General features: G+C 37.9%; 1 protein-coding gene across 4 annotated transcripts in view; it reads left to right on the top strand.

Annotated features, from left to right (window-relative positions):
* sdk1b (sidekick cell adhesion molecule 1b) overlaps nucleotides 1-17712 on the top strand; it is a 410315-nt gene that overhangs the window by 247931 nt on the left and 144672 nt on the right. For 2 of the 4 annotated variants that reach the window (XM_028444434.1, XM_028444426.1), the window contains exons 6-7: nucleotides 2628-2654; nucleotides 13757-13859. In XM_028444434.1, the coding sequence (XP_028300235.1) occupies nucleotides 2628-2654; nucleotides 13757-13859 (130 nt within the window). Of the gene's footprint in view, nucleotides 1-2627; nucleotides 2655-13753; nucleotides 13860-17712 lie in introns of those variants that run through there. The other 2 variants (XM_028444442.1, XM_028444451.1) reach the window with 2 other exon arrangements.

Genomic DNA, 17712 nt, shown 5'->3' with positions numbered 1-17712 from the left:
TTTTACCCTGTTGTATTGCCAGATGTTTTTTTTTTTTTCTTTTGGTATGTGGGTTCTTTCGTCCAGGCAGCTTTGTGAATTCACACACTGTGAAAACCCTTTGCCATTTTGCTTGAGTGAATTCTGCGTGACTCATTTCAAAGTAAGAGTGTGTTTCCTGTATGTTTCAGCAGAACTGGGCTCTTCTGACTGACACTTTCGGTGAGTGTGTGAGTGCTCCTTGTAAATGCTGAACTTTAAACTGCTGTTGAGGTGATACTTCAGAATCTAAATGAGGGCCCCGGGCCCGCCACACTCTTTTCATACCAAATATACACTCACAGACTGAAGCAGTCAAAACTAGGAAAAAAAAAAACCCCCAAAATAACACACTTTTCATATTCACAGTGTGAAGGGGTAAGATATTGATAAATGAATAGTGGATATAGATTATCTGCTTGTAGAATGTCAATGTCATCATTTACCCACAGACTACAGGCTTGCCAGCATCAGATTAATGAGGAAAGGTGAGAGCAGGAGACGAATAGAGGGAAAAAAGACAAAATTTAGCTCCCCAGCGTGCACCTTTTTCCAACACCAGATGTTTCAACAGCTAGTGATGCTTTTGGTGACAGTTAGTGGTCACTGAGCCCTGCGATGGACTGGCGCCCTATTCAGGGTGTACCTCTGCCTAACGCCCAGTGAGAGCCAGGCATTGGCATCAGCAGACCCCCGCAACCTTAAAAAAAAGAGGCAAGCGGATCAGAAATGGATAGATGTGTAGTGGTCACTGACACGTGTGATTCTACATCTTTTGCCTCATTAGCTGCGTTTACATTTCACTTGGAAATGCGCAAAGTCTAAATAGCACAATGAAATGGAAATGGAAACACCTGAATTTCAAAAAAGCACTCAAATATCGCTCAAAAGGGTTTGCGCTTTCATGAGAAGGAATTTCAGACGTTTCGATATTGAAGCGCTACGGAACCACTTTTTTTCACAAATACATGTCACTTCACATGACTACTTCTCTCCAAGAAAACATGGCGTGCTAGGTGTAAATGGAAGAGAGGACTGGGACATATCTTAGCGTCATACTTTAAAATGATTACTGCCACATTAGACGTGAAACAATAAAGGAATGCAGAGTTTTATAAGGAGGTCCTCAGCATCGTCTTTCTGCAGCGAAGTCCCACGGGATGAGATTTCATGAGTTACGAGGCTCCTGCTCAACACAACGTTCAATGGAAACACGTTCAAAGCAACTTTGTCAACATTTAGAAATATCGCATTTATTTTTGCGAAAATCTGTAACCCAGCTATTGTCTAATAAAAAACATTAAAATGTTACTTTACATGAGTCAGATTTTTTTTTTACACTTCTTCATATACTGAATGTTTAAATCTAAATGATTTCTAACCAAATAGACATATTGGTCTCAAAGCACTTTACACTGAGAGGAAAAAAGGTATTCTATGTTTTGTTTTTTACATTGAATATAAAAACAGTTATTTTTATAATTATTTATCAAGATTACGTCAAAAGAAATTACATCCATAGAAATTAAAAAAACTAAAACTAAAAGATTCCATTACATTTTGGAGGAGATCCGGATCAATATACTGATTTTGAATCAGTTTAAAAAATCACACCTTTTATCATTGGCAAAAATTTATATCGCAATTTGTAATTTACCGATCTTTATGAAATTTAACTCAGATATGTTGGGTTGGTTCCTCATCTATTTCACAAAGTTTCATCTGGTTCGGATCCGGATTGTGCAGTTCATGGCTATTTTTGAATAGAGGTACCATACATGTGGACCTACTGTATCGTTATGAATGGGGATTGAACTTTCTTACGAGCCTTTAATGAATGATCGAGATCATTGATCCAGAAAACTGCGAATGTCTGGGAAAGATGATATTTGGTGTTTTCAACATACACAACCACACACACAAATCAGCATTTTGTTGATATTTGTAGTGTATATATTAATTATTCTAACTATGTATTGTATCACTTCTGTCTTGTGCGTTGCTAAATGGGCCTATTTTATCATCTTTTTTCCATTGTTATTGGTGGTAAGGGTTGCAACTTTTTGTTATTTGAATAGATGAATCCCAAGTGTGGTTCTCATTTTAGAACTAATTTGCTAATTTATCTAAAGGCTGGACAGGGAGGGGTCGGGCCCTCCAACATGTGTCCTCAGTTTGATGTGGTTGTTCCAAGGAAATGTGCATGCATTTATCCATATGCAGAGATTGATAAATCACCATGTTTTTGTGCGTACAAAGTCTTTTCCCACACATGCCTTTGTACATGAGGCCCCTGGACTCACTGATAACCAAGCACTCTCTTTCTCTCTGTTGCTTTCTGTTATTCATTTCTCTTCTTTTCTGCCACTATTTATTTTATTTGCCTCCTAATCCGCTTTAACTTCAAAAACTCCAGAATTATTTAAAAGTCGCCTGTGGTTTTTTTCTTTAAATTATTATTGTTTGTTGCTTCTTTTTGTATAATTTGTAAATATATCTTTTTGTTACACCCAATGCAAAAACCCAGTCTGATTCATATGTCTCATACTTTCCTTTTTCTCCCATCCTCCCGTCCTCTCTTTGATCCATTCTCTGCTGCTGATGGACAGTTGGAAAGAAAAACCGAGGTTCAGCAGGTAAAGAACATTTACATTTGCATTGTCTTTCCTGCTCCATTTCCTTCTTTGCTCTAAACACTACTGTTGTGGCGCTGACCCTCTGCTCCTACACAAAGGTCAGAGCTAACAGTTGGGCTGTAATGCATTTGGCTGAGGGCTACACTTACAGTGGTGACGGGTATTTGCCAGAGAAACATTTTTTTCACCAGCTGATTTTTATTGTTTTTTGCACCGTGGTTGGAAAATCAATAAACCAATAGCCAGTCACCTTTGACTTCCAGGTCCCCATTACACCTTCTATTCATCAGTATTTATCAACCACTGAGCCACAGTCGCCCAATGAGCCGTCAAAAGTAAACGCCTTCAGTTGCATTTTAAATGACTTTGATCAAGCAGTGATTGACAGTATCAAAAAAGAGCCAAATTTAATGCAAACAATTAGCTACACACAGCATTATAATAGGGCGTAGGGGGATTAGCTGTAGGCTATAGGTTATAGGGTGAGCACTTACTGAAAAAACAGATAAGACAATTGGATTGGCACTCCCTACAGTTTATACAACCAGGTAGTGATAATAAAATTAGGACTTTAGTTTGATGTTTTTTAAAACAAGTTTTGACATACTGTATTAAATACTTTCTTGTCAATTGCCTTCCCACTGTGATCAGTTCTCAGTATGAAATTGACCTATTTAATCCCATGGGGACCCGAGGTCCTCAGCACACCCCCTGCTGTTCTCAAGCAGCGACTAGAACCGAAGGGTGAGATAATTCTAAAAGAAACCCAGAGTGCTGAACACAAAGCTGTACGCCACACTCAGACAGACCTTGACACCACATGGCATTATAAGCAAATACAAATTGTACAACCGCTTTAGGCTCCATCTAATCTATTATTAATCTATTTTTCACTGTTTCATCAAAGACATGTGAACATCATCCTTAGATAGTTGCATTTTTTTTAATCTAGTTTGAATTCAATAAGCAACATAAATGTGACAGAAGATGGGTTAAGAATTTTAAAGTAGGTGGCTGAAATACATCAATGGCCATTTTTTAATTCAGAATTAGTTATTCCGAATGGAATCATTCAGAATTAAAGTGTGCTTCATATTTGCATGGAAATAGTAATTCCCGAACTGAGGTTTACATGGAGAACCGGTTTATTCATCTTTAGTTAATTCGACTTTAGGTCAGGGGGTTGGGAAGGCTCTGATTGGACAGAGGGAGAACGTGACGTATCACGTCTATCGGGGGAAACACGCAACAAACCTTTTATTGTCGGCTGCAACACAGAAGACCACACGTGAGAACTGTTTTCACCTTTATTTTGATTGTAGCTCTGAAGCAGCAGCTAAAGAATAACACATTTTGGTCCACAGAGCAGAAGAGATATGACCTAATCACCAGTAATTAAATCCCAGTAAAACTCCAGAAAACAATAACCAAGAATAAATAGTTGTTCCCTGGTAAAGATCGTAGCTCCAACAACTGTTACAATGATAAACTTGGTGATATTACAGCCTGTGTAGCAGTATGGGGACGCATTTACTCTGTCTCCGGGTCTCAGTATGACGCGTCCAGTGAGGCCAGCTTTGTTTGCTGATATCTGTGTGTGTTTAATAAGTTCATGTGTCCGTGTTAATGTCTCCATCCATCCACTCTTTTCAATAGATCCATGTCTTTTAAGGCTCTTATTATTATTATGTCGGCACTAGTCCAGACGGCCATGTTGGATTATGTCGTCACCAAATGCATCACACATGCGCAAAGCAACCAGGATGAACCTAAAGTGGCTTTAAGTGTTGTTAACTGTTTACAAGAAACAGGAATTATCTAATTCGGAATTAAAATCGGAATAAACCAGCCACCTAATTTGGAATTAAATTAGCATTAGGAACTATGTGTTTACAACGTCAGGTTAAATTTGAAAGAGGAATTAAAGCTCCCATGTAAACGTGGCCAATGTGCCACTCTGTGTCTCATTGAAAGTGTGAGTATTTAGGTTTCTTACTACATCAGTCATTGGAACAGTCATTTAAAGACTTCCACATCCCCCTCCAGGACTTCGGTCGAGGTCTTGAGTGGTTGCAAGATATAAAAGTTGCTCTACTCAAAAGTGGATTTTTAAAAAAAAAAGTTATACTAAAGCAAAGGATGTGAAAAGTATCAACAGAAACATAATCAACTCAAAAAGAAAAGGGGATGGTAGACCTTGGCCTAACAGAACAAAAGTAGAGACAACGCTGGGCCAACCCTACATAGCACCGTCCATTAGACTGTAGGACATACAGTTTACCTGCAGGATACTTGCCGTGTCATTAAAAAATGGACAGTTGCCCACCGTTCAAAACTAAAATATTTACTAACACTAGCCCTCAGCTGGTAAATCCAGGTTTAACTTCATATAATATAGTAGTGGTGGGCAAATATCCTATTTTTTACTTGTTGAGTGAACAACTGCCCATTGGCCAAATGTCGTAGCACTGTTGCACGCAACGTCCAATCACTGCAATTAGGGATGTAACGATTCACTCAACCCAATACTGGGTTCACGATACGATTCTCTCACAATTTTTCTTCGAAAATAAAAATAAAAATACTGTACTATTCTCTTCTAATTTTCATTGTCAAAAGAATCCCTTGATGAACTATGCAAAACAATGCAATTTATTTAAAAATAAATCCTGAATGAAATAAATAAAGAAATAGCACAAATGAAGAAGAAGCCTATACATTTAAATTCACGCTCTACAGTAAACTATGCAAAACTGCATATTAGTTCCTTTTCTTTTAAAAAGTGCAACTGAAAATGTATTTTGTGCCTTAATATCAAATAAATAATGTAAATAAACAAACTATGGCTTTCATTCTCTCTCTTGTTTCTCCCTTTCCGCTCTGTGCCCCTCTTACTTTGGATTTCACATGTTCTTTCTTTCTCACCTCTTGCATTTTGTCGTGGGGAAGCCAAAATGCTTCCACACTTCTGATTTAAAACACGGTGGTGCGTCCTGAATTTCAAATTCTAAATAGATAATGCTCTCTACTGTAAAAAAATAAAAAAATAAATAAGGTACTGCGATTCATTTTCAGAGTATCGATATGAACAGTGACACCTTGGAATCAATTTTTAACTGCCTCACGATTAATCTTTACATCCCTAACTACAATACAAAAAGTATGGAATGCCAAAACCTAATCAAAAGAAACAAAAACTATACAGTAATAACAAACGTACACTTTCTCCTCCCTCTCCACCTGATTGCTGATCTGAATCAGGTGTTTTGCTGAGAGGAGGAGGAGGAAGGGCAGACAGAGAGGCCATGAGACACCAACCGTAACAATGACAATGTTTCAACTCTCCACTCAAGTAGTTTTAATCATCTACCTCCTTCTCTCACACACACACACACACACTCAGTCTCATTCCCTGCCAAGGCCCTGTCCTTAGTATAATTATGAGTTTGGATGACTGTATACATAAACTGGCCTCAATGATGAAAGTAAGTGTGACAGCAGCAACTGCTGTAAGAGAATGAAGAATGTGAACGTCATGGGAAAAGTTTACAGTGATGATGAGTCATCCGATAATTATTTGTCACCCTCACTCTGAAGTGAGTGCATCTTTTTTGTCACTTCAGTGAGCCTCAAATATAATTCAGCATCAGTATCTGTACTTCTTTGAGACATGGTGTATCAAAATGAATCCTCCAATAATATAAAAGCCAAAGGCTGTGATACTGAATTCAAACTAAACTGCTCTTATTCATGCAACTCAAGCCAAATCACACATTTCTATCAATAATAACTGTTCACAATGAATGACTTTCTATTTTTACATTGTATGGCTTTAATGAGTCTGACTCATACAGTTAGTGTCCATGATGTCAGGTTATCATGAGCTCAAATAATGAGTAAAATGAATACAGCAAACTAGTAGAGAATATTGACTCTGATACTGATTGAATTAATTATAAAAAGACTCGTAGCTTTAACGAATGAAGTTAAATTCTGATCCAAATACCTAAAAGTCACAACCAGCTTTACTGTGTAGAGGCTACCAAAGCTGGTTATTTGATTGGTTTAAAGGGGACATATCATGGTTTTAAATTCTTCCTTTTTACATATAAATCATACAGTTGTGGTCTATATAAAGCAGAACTGCACTGCTTGGGTCTGAATTCCTCATTATTATAGCTCCACAGGCCCCTTTTCTACCACTTTTCTGATGTGCTTCTAAGAGCAACTCGTTTTGGTGCTGTCTCTTTAAATGCAAATGAGACACTTCATACCCCGCCCCCTCTCCAGGTTCAACTCCACCCTGCTCGGCCATTTTTGTAGTTTGATAGAAGAGATATGGCTATGTAGCGGCGCAGAAAAAATTTATTCACATGTTATTTACAAAAAGTCAACAACAGAAGACTTGTCCATCCAGCTTTACATGTTTGAGCCAGAGTCGGACCCAGCGGAGCGAGATGAAAATGAAGATGATGAACCTGCAGAACCCTAACAAGTGAGCTAACACAAGCACCGAGCTAACGCTAGCGCCAAGCTAACGTGACAAAATGCATTTTAATACAGTCTTTTCAAAGACAAAAACGGCAAAATGAAATGACTAATGAAAACTTTAGACTTAAATTAAATCACGTAGGCCATATCATCAAGGATCTAAAACGAGCACACAGCGCTAACATATGAAGACGGTGCAACTGCTAATGCTAACAAAACAATGACAGGGACGTCTTATCATCACACTTTTTAGCGTTATTTACAGCTTACCGAAGTGTTCTGTTCGTTGTCTCCAAAGATAGAAGGAATTGAACCCTCAATCAGACAACGTCTTTCAGCAAATCCTTCTTTATACTGGCGGAGGTTGCTGAAGCAGTCATCCTTGAAGTGCTTCACGCACACAAAAATGACCTTACCCACAGATGTGGGTACATTTCTGTGAAAAATAAAACTCAACCAGGCACTTTGAAAAGGTTCTGATGCTGGGAGACGGTGTAATGAAGTGTGTGGGTTACTACATCCAACAACCAAACATTTTGACTTATCCTCTCGTAACTTCTGCATCCTTGAGCTTGGACTACAAAATAAAAGCGAGAAATAAAAATGGCGGATTGCTCGAAGTGTTGGGCCTGGAGTTGATGTCCTAATTTGGCAGTTCCGCTGCAAATACTGTGATGTAATAGTTCAAAAAACGTAATAGAGAATCGAAAAATTGAAACAGATTGAAAAATATGACCAAAACAGAATATAAAGATATCAACGGAGCACCTGAAGAGATTAATTTGAACTTTTCTGTACTTCTAAACACTCTAAATATACATCAAAATACATTTAAGGGCTAAAAAAGTGGATTTAGCATGATATGTCCCCTTTAAGGCACAGGCTCCCAGTTTGTGGATCCAAATGTATTTACTGATAAGATGTTCACAAAAAAGATTCTGTTATAAAAAAAAAAACACAACCATTCACAAATTTCACATAAATTCCACAGGTGGATCCTGAAAATGTAAAATAAGTTAAAATGTCATATGCCAAACTAACAAACCACACCTATTAAATAGGGATGTAACGATTAATCGTAAGGCAGTTAAAAATCGATTCATAGGTATCAAGGTTCACATCGATGCTGTGAAAAATGAATCGCAGTACTTTTTTTAACCAGCTGAGGGCGAGTGTTGGTGGCGGGCGAAATCTGCTAATACTTTCTTTCTGGCCGCCTTCTACTCTTAAACATATTCATAAATGATTCCTTACCCCTTTAGCACCGAAAGAATTTCTGTAATATTACACAAATATCTCTGTAAAAGTCATGTTTTTCTATTAGCTCTGTCTGCTAGCATAGCATCGCTTCTTCACTGCAAAATAGCTGCATGCCAACCGACCACTGGGTTACCAGCGCCCTCTGCTGGTCCAAACAAATATCTGACCTAAATACAGTAAAATGACTGTTTTTTTTTTTTTGTAAGTCCAATTGTTAAGGCACAAAATACATTTTCAGTTGCACTTTTAAAAAGAAAAAGAACTATTATGCAGTTTTGTATTGTTTACTATAGAACCAGAATTTAAAAAATAAGCTTCTTCTTCATTTGTATTATTCCTTTATTTATTTCATTCAAGATTTACTTTTAGTTAAATTGCATTGTTTTGAATAGTTTATCAAGGGATTCTTTTGACAATGAAAAACTGTACAGTATTTTCCCAAAAAAAATAAAGGAATATTTTTCAGACATTTATATACATTCCCATTTTGTAAAATAAATCGTGAGAGAATCGTATCGTGAACCCAGTATCGTGAATCGAATCGTATCGGGAGTTGAGTGAATCGTTACATCCCTACTATTAAATAATAGATACTTTTCATATCAACCAACTTTTTACAACTACACCAACAAACTTAAGCAGCGTCAAGCATTAATACTGGTTACCATAACTGTCATTTTGGATTTCATCAGCAGCTAATACCCCACAACTAATTTCATACCAATATAATCCCTGAACACCCATGAGAGTTTACTTCCTGCTCCTGCCCCACTGCTGCTGCTTGCAACTTCCTTCATTCTTTTTTCCTTTTCACATTTTCCTCTTCCTTCCACATGTGAAGCAATGACAAAGAATGATAGAGAGTTTGGCAGCTGAAGGAAGAGATGAATATTTAAAACCGGGCATCTTTCACTGTCCTCTCCTCGCTTCCCATTGTTTGAGTGAGTTTGTTTCCCCTTGAGGGCTGGATCTTCAACTCTTGCTGTGTCACAGCACTGTGTGTGCGTACGTCTGTTTGTGTGGCACTTCTTGGCTTACGGTTTTATATATTGGCATTGGAAGGCAAGTGCAGTCAGATGATGACACTTAGCTGTCAGCATGCAACATTAATGAGCGCAGTGACACACAGAAACACTAACCCTACTCTCTCGTTCTCCCAGGAGAGATCAGCAAACGATCACCTTCTCTTTCACCAGTTTTTCTTGTGTGCGCTGTTTTTTAAAGGGCTTTTTATTATATATATTTCATCCGCGTCCTCGTTTTTGACCTCTCCCTTTCAGTGTGCTCTTACTCACATCTTTCCATTTATTTTTATATTTTTTTTACTTTTACTTTCTCCAACTTTTTATCTTCCTGTTTGTGTGTATGGCTCAGTATGATATGTGTGCTCGCAGGCTGCAAACCCTGCAGACACATATCTGACAACTCTATTAATACCCTCTGCGCTAACACCAGCCTTCTCCAATATGCATTTGTGTGCCTGTGTGCGTGCGTGTGTGTGTGCGTGTGTGTGTGTGCCTGTGTGTGCATGTGCGCGTGCGTGCCCCCAGCCAATCCCTCCCCTCTCAAGTGCTCTGCTTCTCTGCAGAGATTTGTCTAAAGGCTTAAAAGGCACCGATCTCTAGTCACAGAAAGATCATACACACTCAGGCTGACTCCCTGACATTGTGTTGAGTTGCAGGTGATTGACAGATTTGATGGGAGAACAAGATGTAATCTGAGAGAATCCATTCAAAGTAGGATTACAGTTTAATCTGCGGATGAAATAGCCTTTCATCTCGATCCCTCCCCTCTCTATTTGTCAGTCTGGATGTTTTTTCTGCTTTCGAGCTCTGTGAATCCTTTTACCTGCTCTGTTTTTTTATATATATAGAATTTATATAGAGTTCAATAATGTTCAGATTTTAATCTGAATGACACAAATGCTTCGAATTCAGCTGTGTCACCACAGCAGCACTTTACTGTCTATCAGCCATGATTGCGTAGATGAGGACAATGTAACGTTTTTTGAAGTGTCCCTGCTTTTCTGGTGCCAAATTACGGTACATCCACAACCATATGCATGAAACACTTCATATCCCCACCCACATCCCCTCTTCTCACGATCATCATTTCTGATTTATTATTTTAAACTGTTCAGAAAGCCCCTTTCCTTTGCCATGCCTCTTTCTTTAATGAGGCTTTTCAGCCTCAAGTTGTTGTTCTGGCATCGCTTCGTTATACTACCGCTACCCTACATTTCTCCCGCTTACCTTCTTTCCATCACTCTTTATTCCACTCTGCCACATGGTGTTTCTCATTTACTAAATGAGAAATTCAATAGAATTAGATTAAACTCTTGGACTCACATTGTGGAATCTTTACAGGATGCCTTTTAGCTGCGAGTTCCCACACTGACTGTGAAAAAGGAAAACTGTCTGCCTTTTTGGATATTCCTTCTTTTGTGAACTAAAGAAAATTACTTTAATAATCCATGTTTAACAATCAAAAAGAGACATAAGGGGGATGATAAGGAAAATGAAAAGTGTAACAAATGGGAAAGGGGATCTAGACAAGACGAAAGGATAAAGATTTCCCCTGAGAAAGTGGATGTTCGACATGGTGACAGAGATGAGAGGAGTGCAGATCACACAAGCTTCTGGCATTTTGCTTTCCCCCTTCTTCTTTTTTTTTTTTTTTTTTACCTTTGTTGTGTCACTCGACAAGAAGAAAACCATCTGTGCAGTCCGCTCCCTTTTTTTTCGCACCCGTCTGAAAATACAGCGCCTTGGAGCCCTTTTCATTCTCCTGTGTTCATCCTGCTCTCGTTGTACTGATTTGTCCGTTAGCACCTGTCAGATACGCTTCATGGTAATAGGATGGGTTCACGTTCCCTTCCACTCATTATCTTGACCATCTTTGCCATTAAGGCTGCACTGATGGTTACTAGTCCCCCATCTGAACTTTGCTTTGTACATGGGACAGCTAATGGACATGCTCCTCTTGCCCTCTCTTCCTCCGCTGCCTTTCCATTGTCATTCCAGCTCTTTACACAACTCTCTTTAGAAGTAAAATTAAGTGGAAAGTTATAATAATTCAGCTCTCATATATGAATCTATGGGTGATATCAGTGACCTCAGAAGCACAAGAGAAAAAGATTACTTCCATTGCTTTCCATCTGTTTTTTTTTTTTTTTTTTTTTTTTGTCACTTCACTTACATTTTGCATTGATGACTCAACCTCTTGCCAGAGTTGGAGCATCGACTTGTAATGGTGTGCGCGTGTGTGTCACCTTTCTTTTCGCTTTCACATGACTTCCCGCAGATCCGTGTGACAGAGGAATCAGACTTTTCCACGATTCCTCACTGATCAAAAAACACAAGGGTGAAAAAAGGGAAGTTGGAATAAAAAGCAGAGTCAATTACCACTGTTTCCTTTTCTTTTCAAAGGGAAGATCAAAGCTAAGCCTTTTTTTTTTCTCACCGCCTCGCCCCCTAACCCTCGATCTTCTTTCAACTCCAACCCATATCAGAACTTCCCTGTTAATTTGTACTTCCAACGCCACCTTTATTGGAAATCTACATATTCACCTCTTTACACGTATACATAGAAATGACAGTATCTCTCCCACATACAGTATGTACTTAAAACTGCACAAGGCTTAAATTTACCCAAAAGGTTAAAGCACACGCTGTTCAATTTTTTTTTTTTTAGAAAATACTTCTTTGTGTTTCAAACTGATAACAATTCAAGAGTGTCCTTTGTTTTAAGAGGCTATTCAGACCATTAATCATACAAACACTAACACAAGCAAAATATTGCACCCACAACACAACACTGTTCCATACATCTTTAAGCTATAAATCATTTTTTGTCATCATTGAAGTGCTTTAGTGTCTTACAAGATAAAGCAAACCAACTCACCCACACTATGGCATACTATCACCAATTCATACATACAGTATAAGCCCCTTAACAAAAGTGACTGACAGAAAGAATCACTGTCTCAGTGTTGTGTAAATGCTGTAGATTATAGTTGAGTTGAGAATACTTTGTAGTTTTATCTGTTTTGCAATGTATGTAAGTGTTTGATTACTCCCGTGTATTGATGGTAACATTTCATAGCTAAAATACTTGCAGTAATATTCACTAACACTTTTCAGTAATTGGGCAGGTTTTTTTTTTTACACCTGATAATTGCAATGATTGTTCCACAGTGCAGTGGTTATAATCCCTTCTTATCACATCCCCAATAAGCAGCCTGCACAGCCTTAACACCAACACATGTATTCAGGAGCACGTTGTCTGTCAGTGCCATAAGGTGATATGTTCTAAGCTCAGGAATAGAATAAATACAGTAAGAATAAGCGCAACAGATAGGTGAGAGGGAATTACCACTGGAATCAAATGAATGTCACAGTCTTGATTTGAATGTGTTGAAAAGACATCTAAAACCTTTGACATGTACTTATTAGAAAATCTATGCCTAACAAAACGTTTTTTTTGCACCATATTGGTTTTATTAACCTTTAAAAATTGGACCGCCAACTGTTTTTATCCTCTTTCTGTAAACAGAGGAGGTTTACATTGACATCTTTAACTTTTCCTGATTATTTAGAGCAACTAAAAGCAGCACAAATTGTCAGTCTGATTGAAAATGTTGCTGAATGATTTAAAAAGCAGACTGAATGCTTCACTCCAATGGAAAACAATGGGAAGTTTACAGGCAGTGGAGCCATGTGAAGTTATCAATCACATGATTTCTAAAACTGTAAAGTAGTCCAATTTGAAATTTGAAATGAATATGGTGCAAAATAATGTGTTTTGTTGGGCATATATCTTCTAATAAGTACATTTAAAAGGTTTTAGGCCACATTTGTAAAAAAACAGTGGAGGATCCTTATAAGGTTCATTCCCACAGGGATGCTAAAAAACAAAATGTCATTTTGTTGTAAATGTGACCTCAGATTGATAAGAATGTCTACCACCAAGCCTTTTAATAATTAACAATGGGCTCCCAAATATTAAAACGAACAATAGAATGATGTGTGCTGGTCAGATGTATCTCTTTTGTATCATCAAAATGGTAATGATTTTGCCTTCAAACTCCTTCGATTACAATCCTATTGAATTTTTGGCAGGGTGAACCCCAATCTCACTGTTCCCTACACAATACAAAATGCATCTGCAATTTATTTGATGAAATCATATCGTGGATAGTGTGTCATCTAGACGGTAGTGGAATTTCTGCATGTATGAAGTGGGTTGGTAGTATTAGTGGGATGTATGTTAGAGATATGTACTGTTTTGTGTGAGATGATGATTTATGAGCTAAACAACTTCTTGTATTTTCTCTGCGTGTTGTGTTGCAGAACCAAACTCAGAGCCAGTAGCTCCAGCAATCACGATCGCACCCAAAGATACAACTGTGGTGGCAGGAAAAGAAGTGACAATGGAGTGCATTGCTAATGCCAGGTAAGATCTGTCATTACACACACACACACACACACACTGATATACAATTAGAACACACTGTTATTGTTCCAATACTTAAGGGGACTTTAACTTCTCTGAAATAAATATATATTCTGAGTGTTATTCTTTTATTATTCATTACTTTCTAACACACGACAGAACTTTGGATCAAGTCAGGAAAATAAACCCTTTTTTTAAGCCTGAAATAATACCTTCTAATAATACCTTCTCATCGTGTTGTTTGACCGACGACTTTACAGGATTATCTTTTAAGTTTTAGTGGGAGTTCTGAATAGTTTCAAACGTGGGTTTAATACTAATTCAGGCTCTGCATTGTATAAGAATCTGGGTAATGATATGCAGGGACATAGCACACAGGTCAGCAATGCAACCTGGCAGAAGTTTCAAGTAGTAGAACAGATTAAATGTGAAGTTGCCTTATGTGTTGTAACAGCATCACCAGAGGTGTAGTAGAAGTACTGTTACTTGATTGAAATTGTACTCAAGTACAAGTACAAGTAAGTCATACATAAAATACTCAAGTACAAGGAAAAAGTAGCTCAATTAAATAGTACTCAAAGTAAAAGTTACCATTACTTTCACCTCCATGGTTATTTTTGGTAATAAATCTTGCCACGGTTTCCTTGCATACAGTAAATATCTCATGTATAAAGTTAAAAAGGAAGAGACCAAATCTTGCACAATTGGAACTTAATATATTTTCCACAAAGGCTTCTGTATAAAATATAAGGTTATATACAATTGTTTTTAAACACAATAACACCAATGAATTAAAATAAAACAAATTATCAGGCTCTAAGTATAAATACATTTATTACATTAAAAATAACCTTCATTCAATGCTGCTTTGTCTCGTGTATTACGTTTAATCAGATTGGTCAGCTATAACGTGATGCATTTAATTGTTGTCTGGTCATTTCATTTTTTTGTAGTTTCACAATGTCTGTTGATCATTTAAAAATATATATATATAATAATTTACTCAGTAATGGCTGGGTGTAGAAATTACTTAACTTCTTTTAAAACCCATTTAAGTACAAGTAAAAGTACTAATTTACAAATATACTCAAAAAAGTACAAGTACTTATAAAAACAACTCAATTACAGTAACATGAGTACTTGTAATCCATTACTTTCAAACATGTCCACTAATATATTATTAACCTCTGCCTCATTTCATGTCTTCATGGTTTCTTCACGTCTTTATTCCTCTTTCAGCTAAGCAGTCAATGTGTGGAGAAATGTTCTTGTAGAATAGGTTCTTGGTTATTTTTTCTTGCTTAAACTTAATATAGCTTTACAGAATATTTCAATCAAGTTCCTCCATGGCTACAATCCTGCCTGTTTTATAGGTTTTCCTGGTTCCACACACCTATTTCCAATGATTGTGCTTTCAATCAGCGCTGTAAGAGAGGAATATAAAACTTGTAGGACAGGAGCCCTTAAGGAGCTGGAAGTATCACTCCTGCTGTAGATTAACAAATGCCGTGGCGAAGTAGAATCGTTTGCCCGTTCTGCTAACTTGCCGCACTCTTCTGCCAGCATTGTGCCCTCCAATTATATGACTGTGGTTTGATTAAAGGTCCCATATTATGCTATTTTTCACCCATCTCAATTTGTTCTAAGAACCCCAAAAACATAGTATTTGAGGTTTATTTTCCCAAACTTGTCGGTTTTTCAGAGTTTTAGCCTCTGAAAAGTCACTTTCTGAGCAGTTCTATAAACATGCTGTTTAGGGGCCTACTTATGCATATTCTTGAGTGGGCGTGTCTATAGACGCTGACTTTCTTGCATGTCTCGCTCTTTTATTAGGGGGATCAGTTATCCCCAAAGCAAATTTATTTTTCTATCCACACACTGTTGTTATTGTTTTCAGCCAAAAAACTGCACATTACAGTAAAACACATGGATTTGTCTCAGCGCTTCAGGGTCCATGTTCATCTCATCAGCAGCAGCAGTCATTCAAACTCTCACAGGAGTGTTAAACTGCTATGTCACTTTCTTCTCCTCCTCTGCTCTTCTAACTACAGGAATAGTGCATTTAACTCATTGACTGCCAATGACGTCTAAAGGTTTAGTAATGTTGACTGTTTTTTTTGGCTGGGCTTGCTAGGAGACAGTGTGACAAAGCTCTCCCGTGAATATGGAGCTTGTACCATGATGTAGTGACCAGCCGGTGACACGTAGGTGGCAGCAGCGCACCTTTGGATGACAGATTACCCATGATGGGCAGAGCTCAGAGGGAGAGGAAAAGAGTTTCCAGAGTTGATGCTGAAGTTTCCACCAGCTCACAGCAGCGCACACTCGACCAGAGCATGTGTAGAACTAAGTGGACTATTGAGTGTCTTTTTGCCATCAAAAGCCTAGTCTCAGTGTTGTTTTTTGTAGTTTTATAGAAGGAAACTAATGTTGAGGTGTCCCTAAAGCAAAAAAAATAGCTTCAAAGTCACTGACAGGTTTTTTTCAGAAAAAGGCTTTTTTCTCAGCTTTTTGTCAGAAACTGGCGATTTGTGTAAAACTTGCCTCTATACAACTGCTGATTACGGAAGAACGAAACAAGTGAAAACAAAAAATAATAATTTAGATGAAAGTTGAGAGTTTAATCTTTCAGAATCTGGTTTCAGATTTGGCAATATGGGGTTGGCTGCTCTGAAAATGCCTGTCAGTGAATGAGTTAAGGTGATAATCATTTGTTTTGTGCAACCGCTGCGTCGCATTGTGTCACAAACGCATCAGATCAGAGATACGAGGCGATATAACAGGTCTGCTTTTTTACTGATTCATGAATACATTCTACTGCATCGTCGTAGGAACTTCATTTATTTAGCTCTGTGTTCTTTTGCTATTATTAAACCCCCACACAGTCTGCTAGCCTGTAGCTAATGACTCTACTTAATGCTGTATGACTGTTTGCCAAAGTATTGATTGTAGCTGCTCTATGATTTATTGTGGCTTACATCTACTAAAGGTCTGTTCCTACGTCACTAAGTGTGCTGATGATGGATGTTGGTGGCTATCTACTAATCCCAAGCAATCAGGATTGCTCCTGTCAAGCACGCAACATAACCGTTTAGCGCAGTGATTCTCAACTGGTGGGTCAGGACCCAAATGTGGATCACAAACCCGTACTGGGTGGGTCGTGGACATCTGGTCAAAAATAAATAAATACTCAGTCCTGTTGGACTTGACTTTTGTTTTGAAAGAAACTATTCTTTTGACAGGCATGCTGTGAAATTCATGTTTCACAGGAAAATATATACAGTGAACAAAAATAGAAAGGCAACACTTTTGTTTTTGCTCCCATTTTTCATGAGCTGAACTCAAAGATCTAAAACATTTTCTATAAACACAAGACCTATTTTTTCACAAATATTGTTCACAAATGTGTCTAAATCTGTGTTAGTGAGCACTTCTCCTTTGCAGAGATAATCCATCCCACCTCACAGGTGTGGCAAAGCAAGAAGCTGATTAGACAGCATGATTATTGCACAGGTGTGCCTAAATTTGGTTGGTTGAATTCAAAAAAATAAAAAAGTGGGTTGCGATTTAATGATCATGGCAAAATGTGGGTCTCAGGGTGAGACCAGTTGAGAACCCCTATGTATTGGCCACTGATAAATTTGCAATGTGGGCAAAACAGCTGCTGTGGCGAACTAGATTTTGGGAGGAGAAAATGTAAATACAATAATGCAGCACGCGTAATCACATTTGTCAAACCTAGAACTGTTCGGCCTGTTTTTTTTTTTTTTTTGCTCATACATTTGCACGTTCCACAGGCCGGGGCACAGATTTACGCTTAGTGATTCCTGCAGTTATTATTGCAGGTAGAAGA

The sequence above is a fragment of the Gouania willdenowi genome, chromosome 1 (genome assembly GCF_900634775.1).
Source record: "Gouania willdenowi chromosome 1, fGouWil2.1, whole genome shotgun sequence".
Lineage (NCBI taxonomy): Eukaryota > Metazoa > Chordata > Actinopteri > Blenniiformes > Gobiesocidae > Gouania > Gouania willdenowi.
This window is presented reverse-complemented; position numbering and strand designations above follow the sequence as displayed.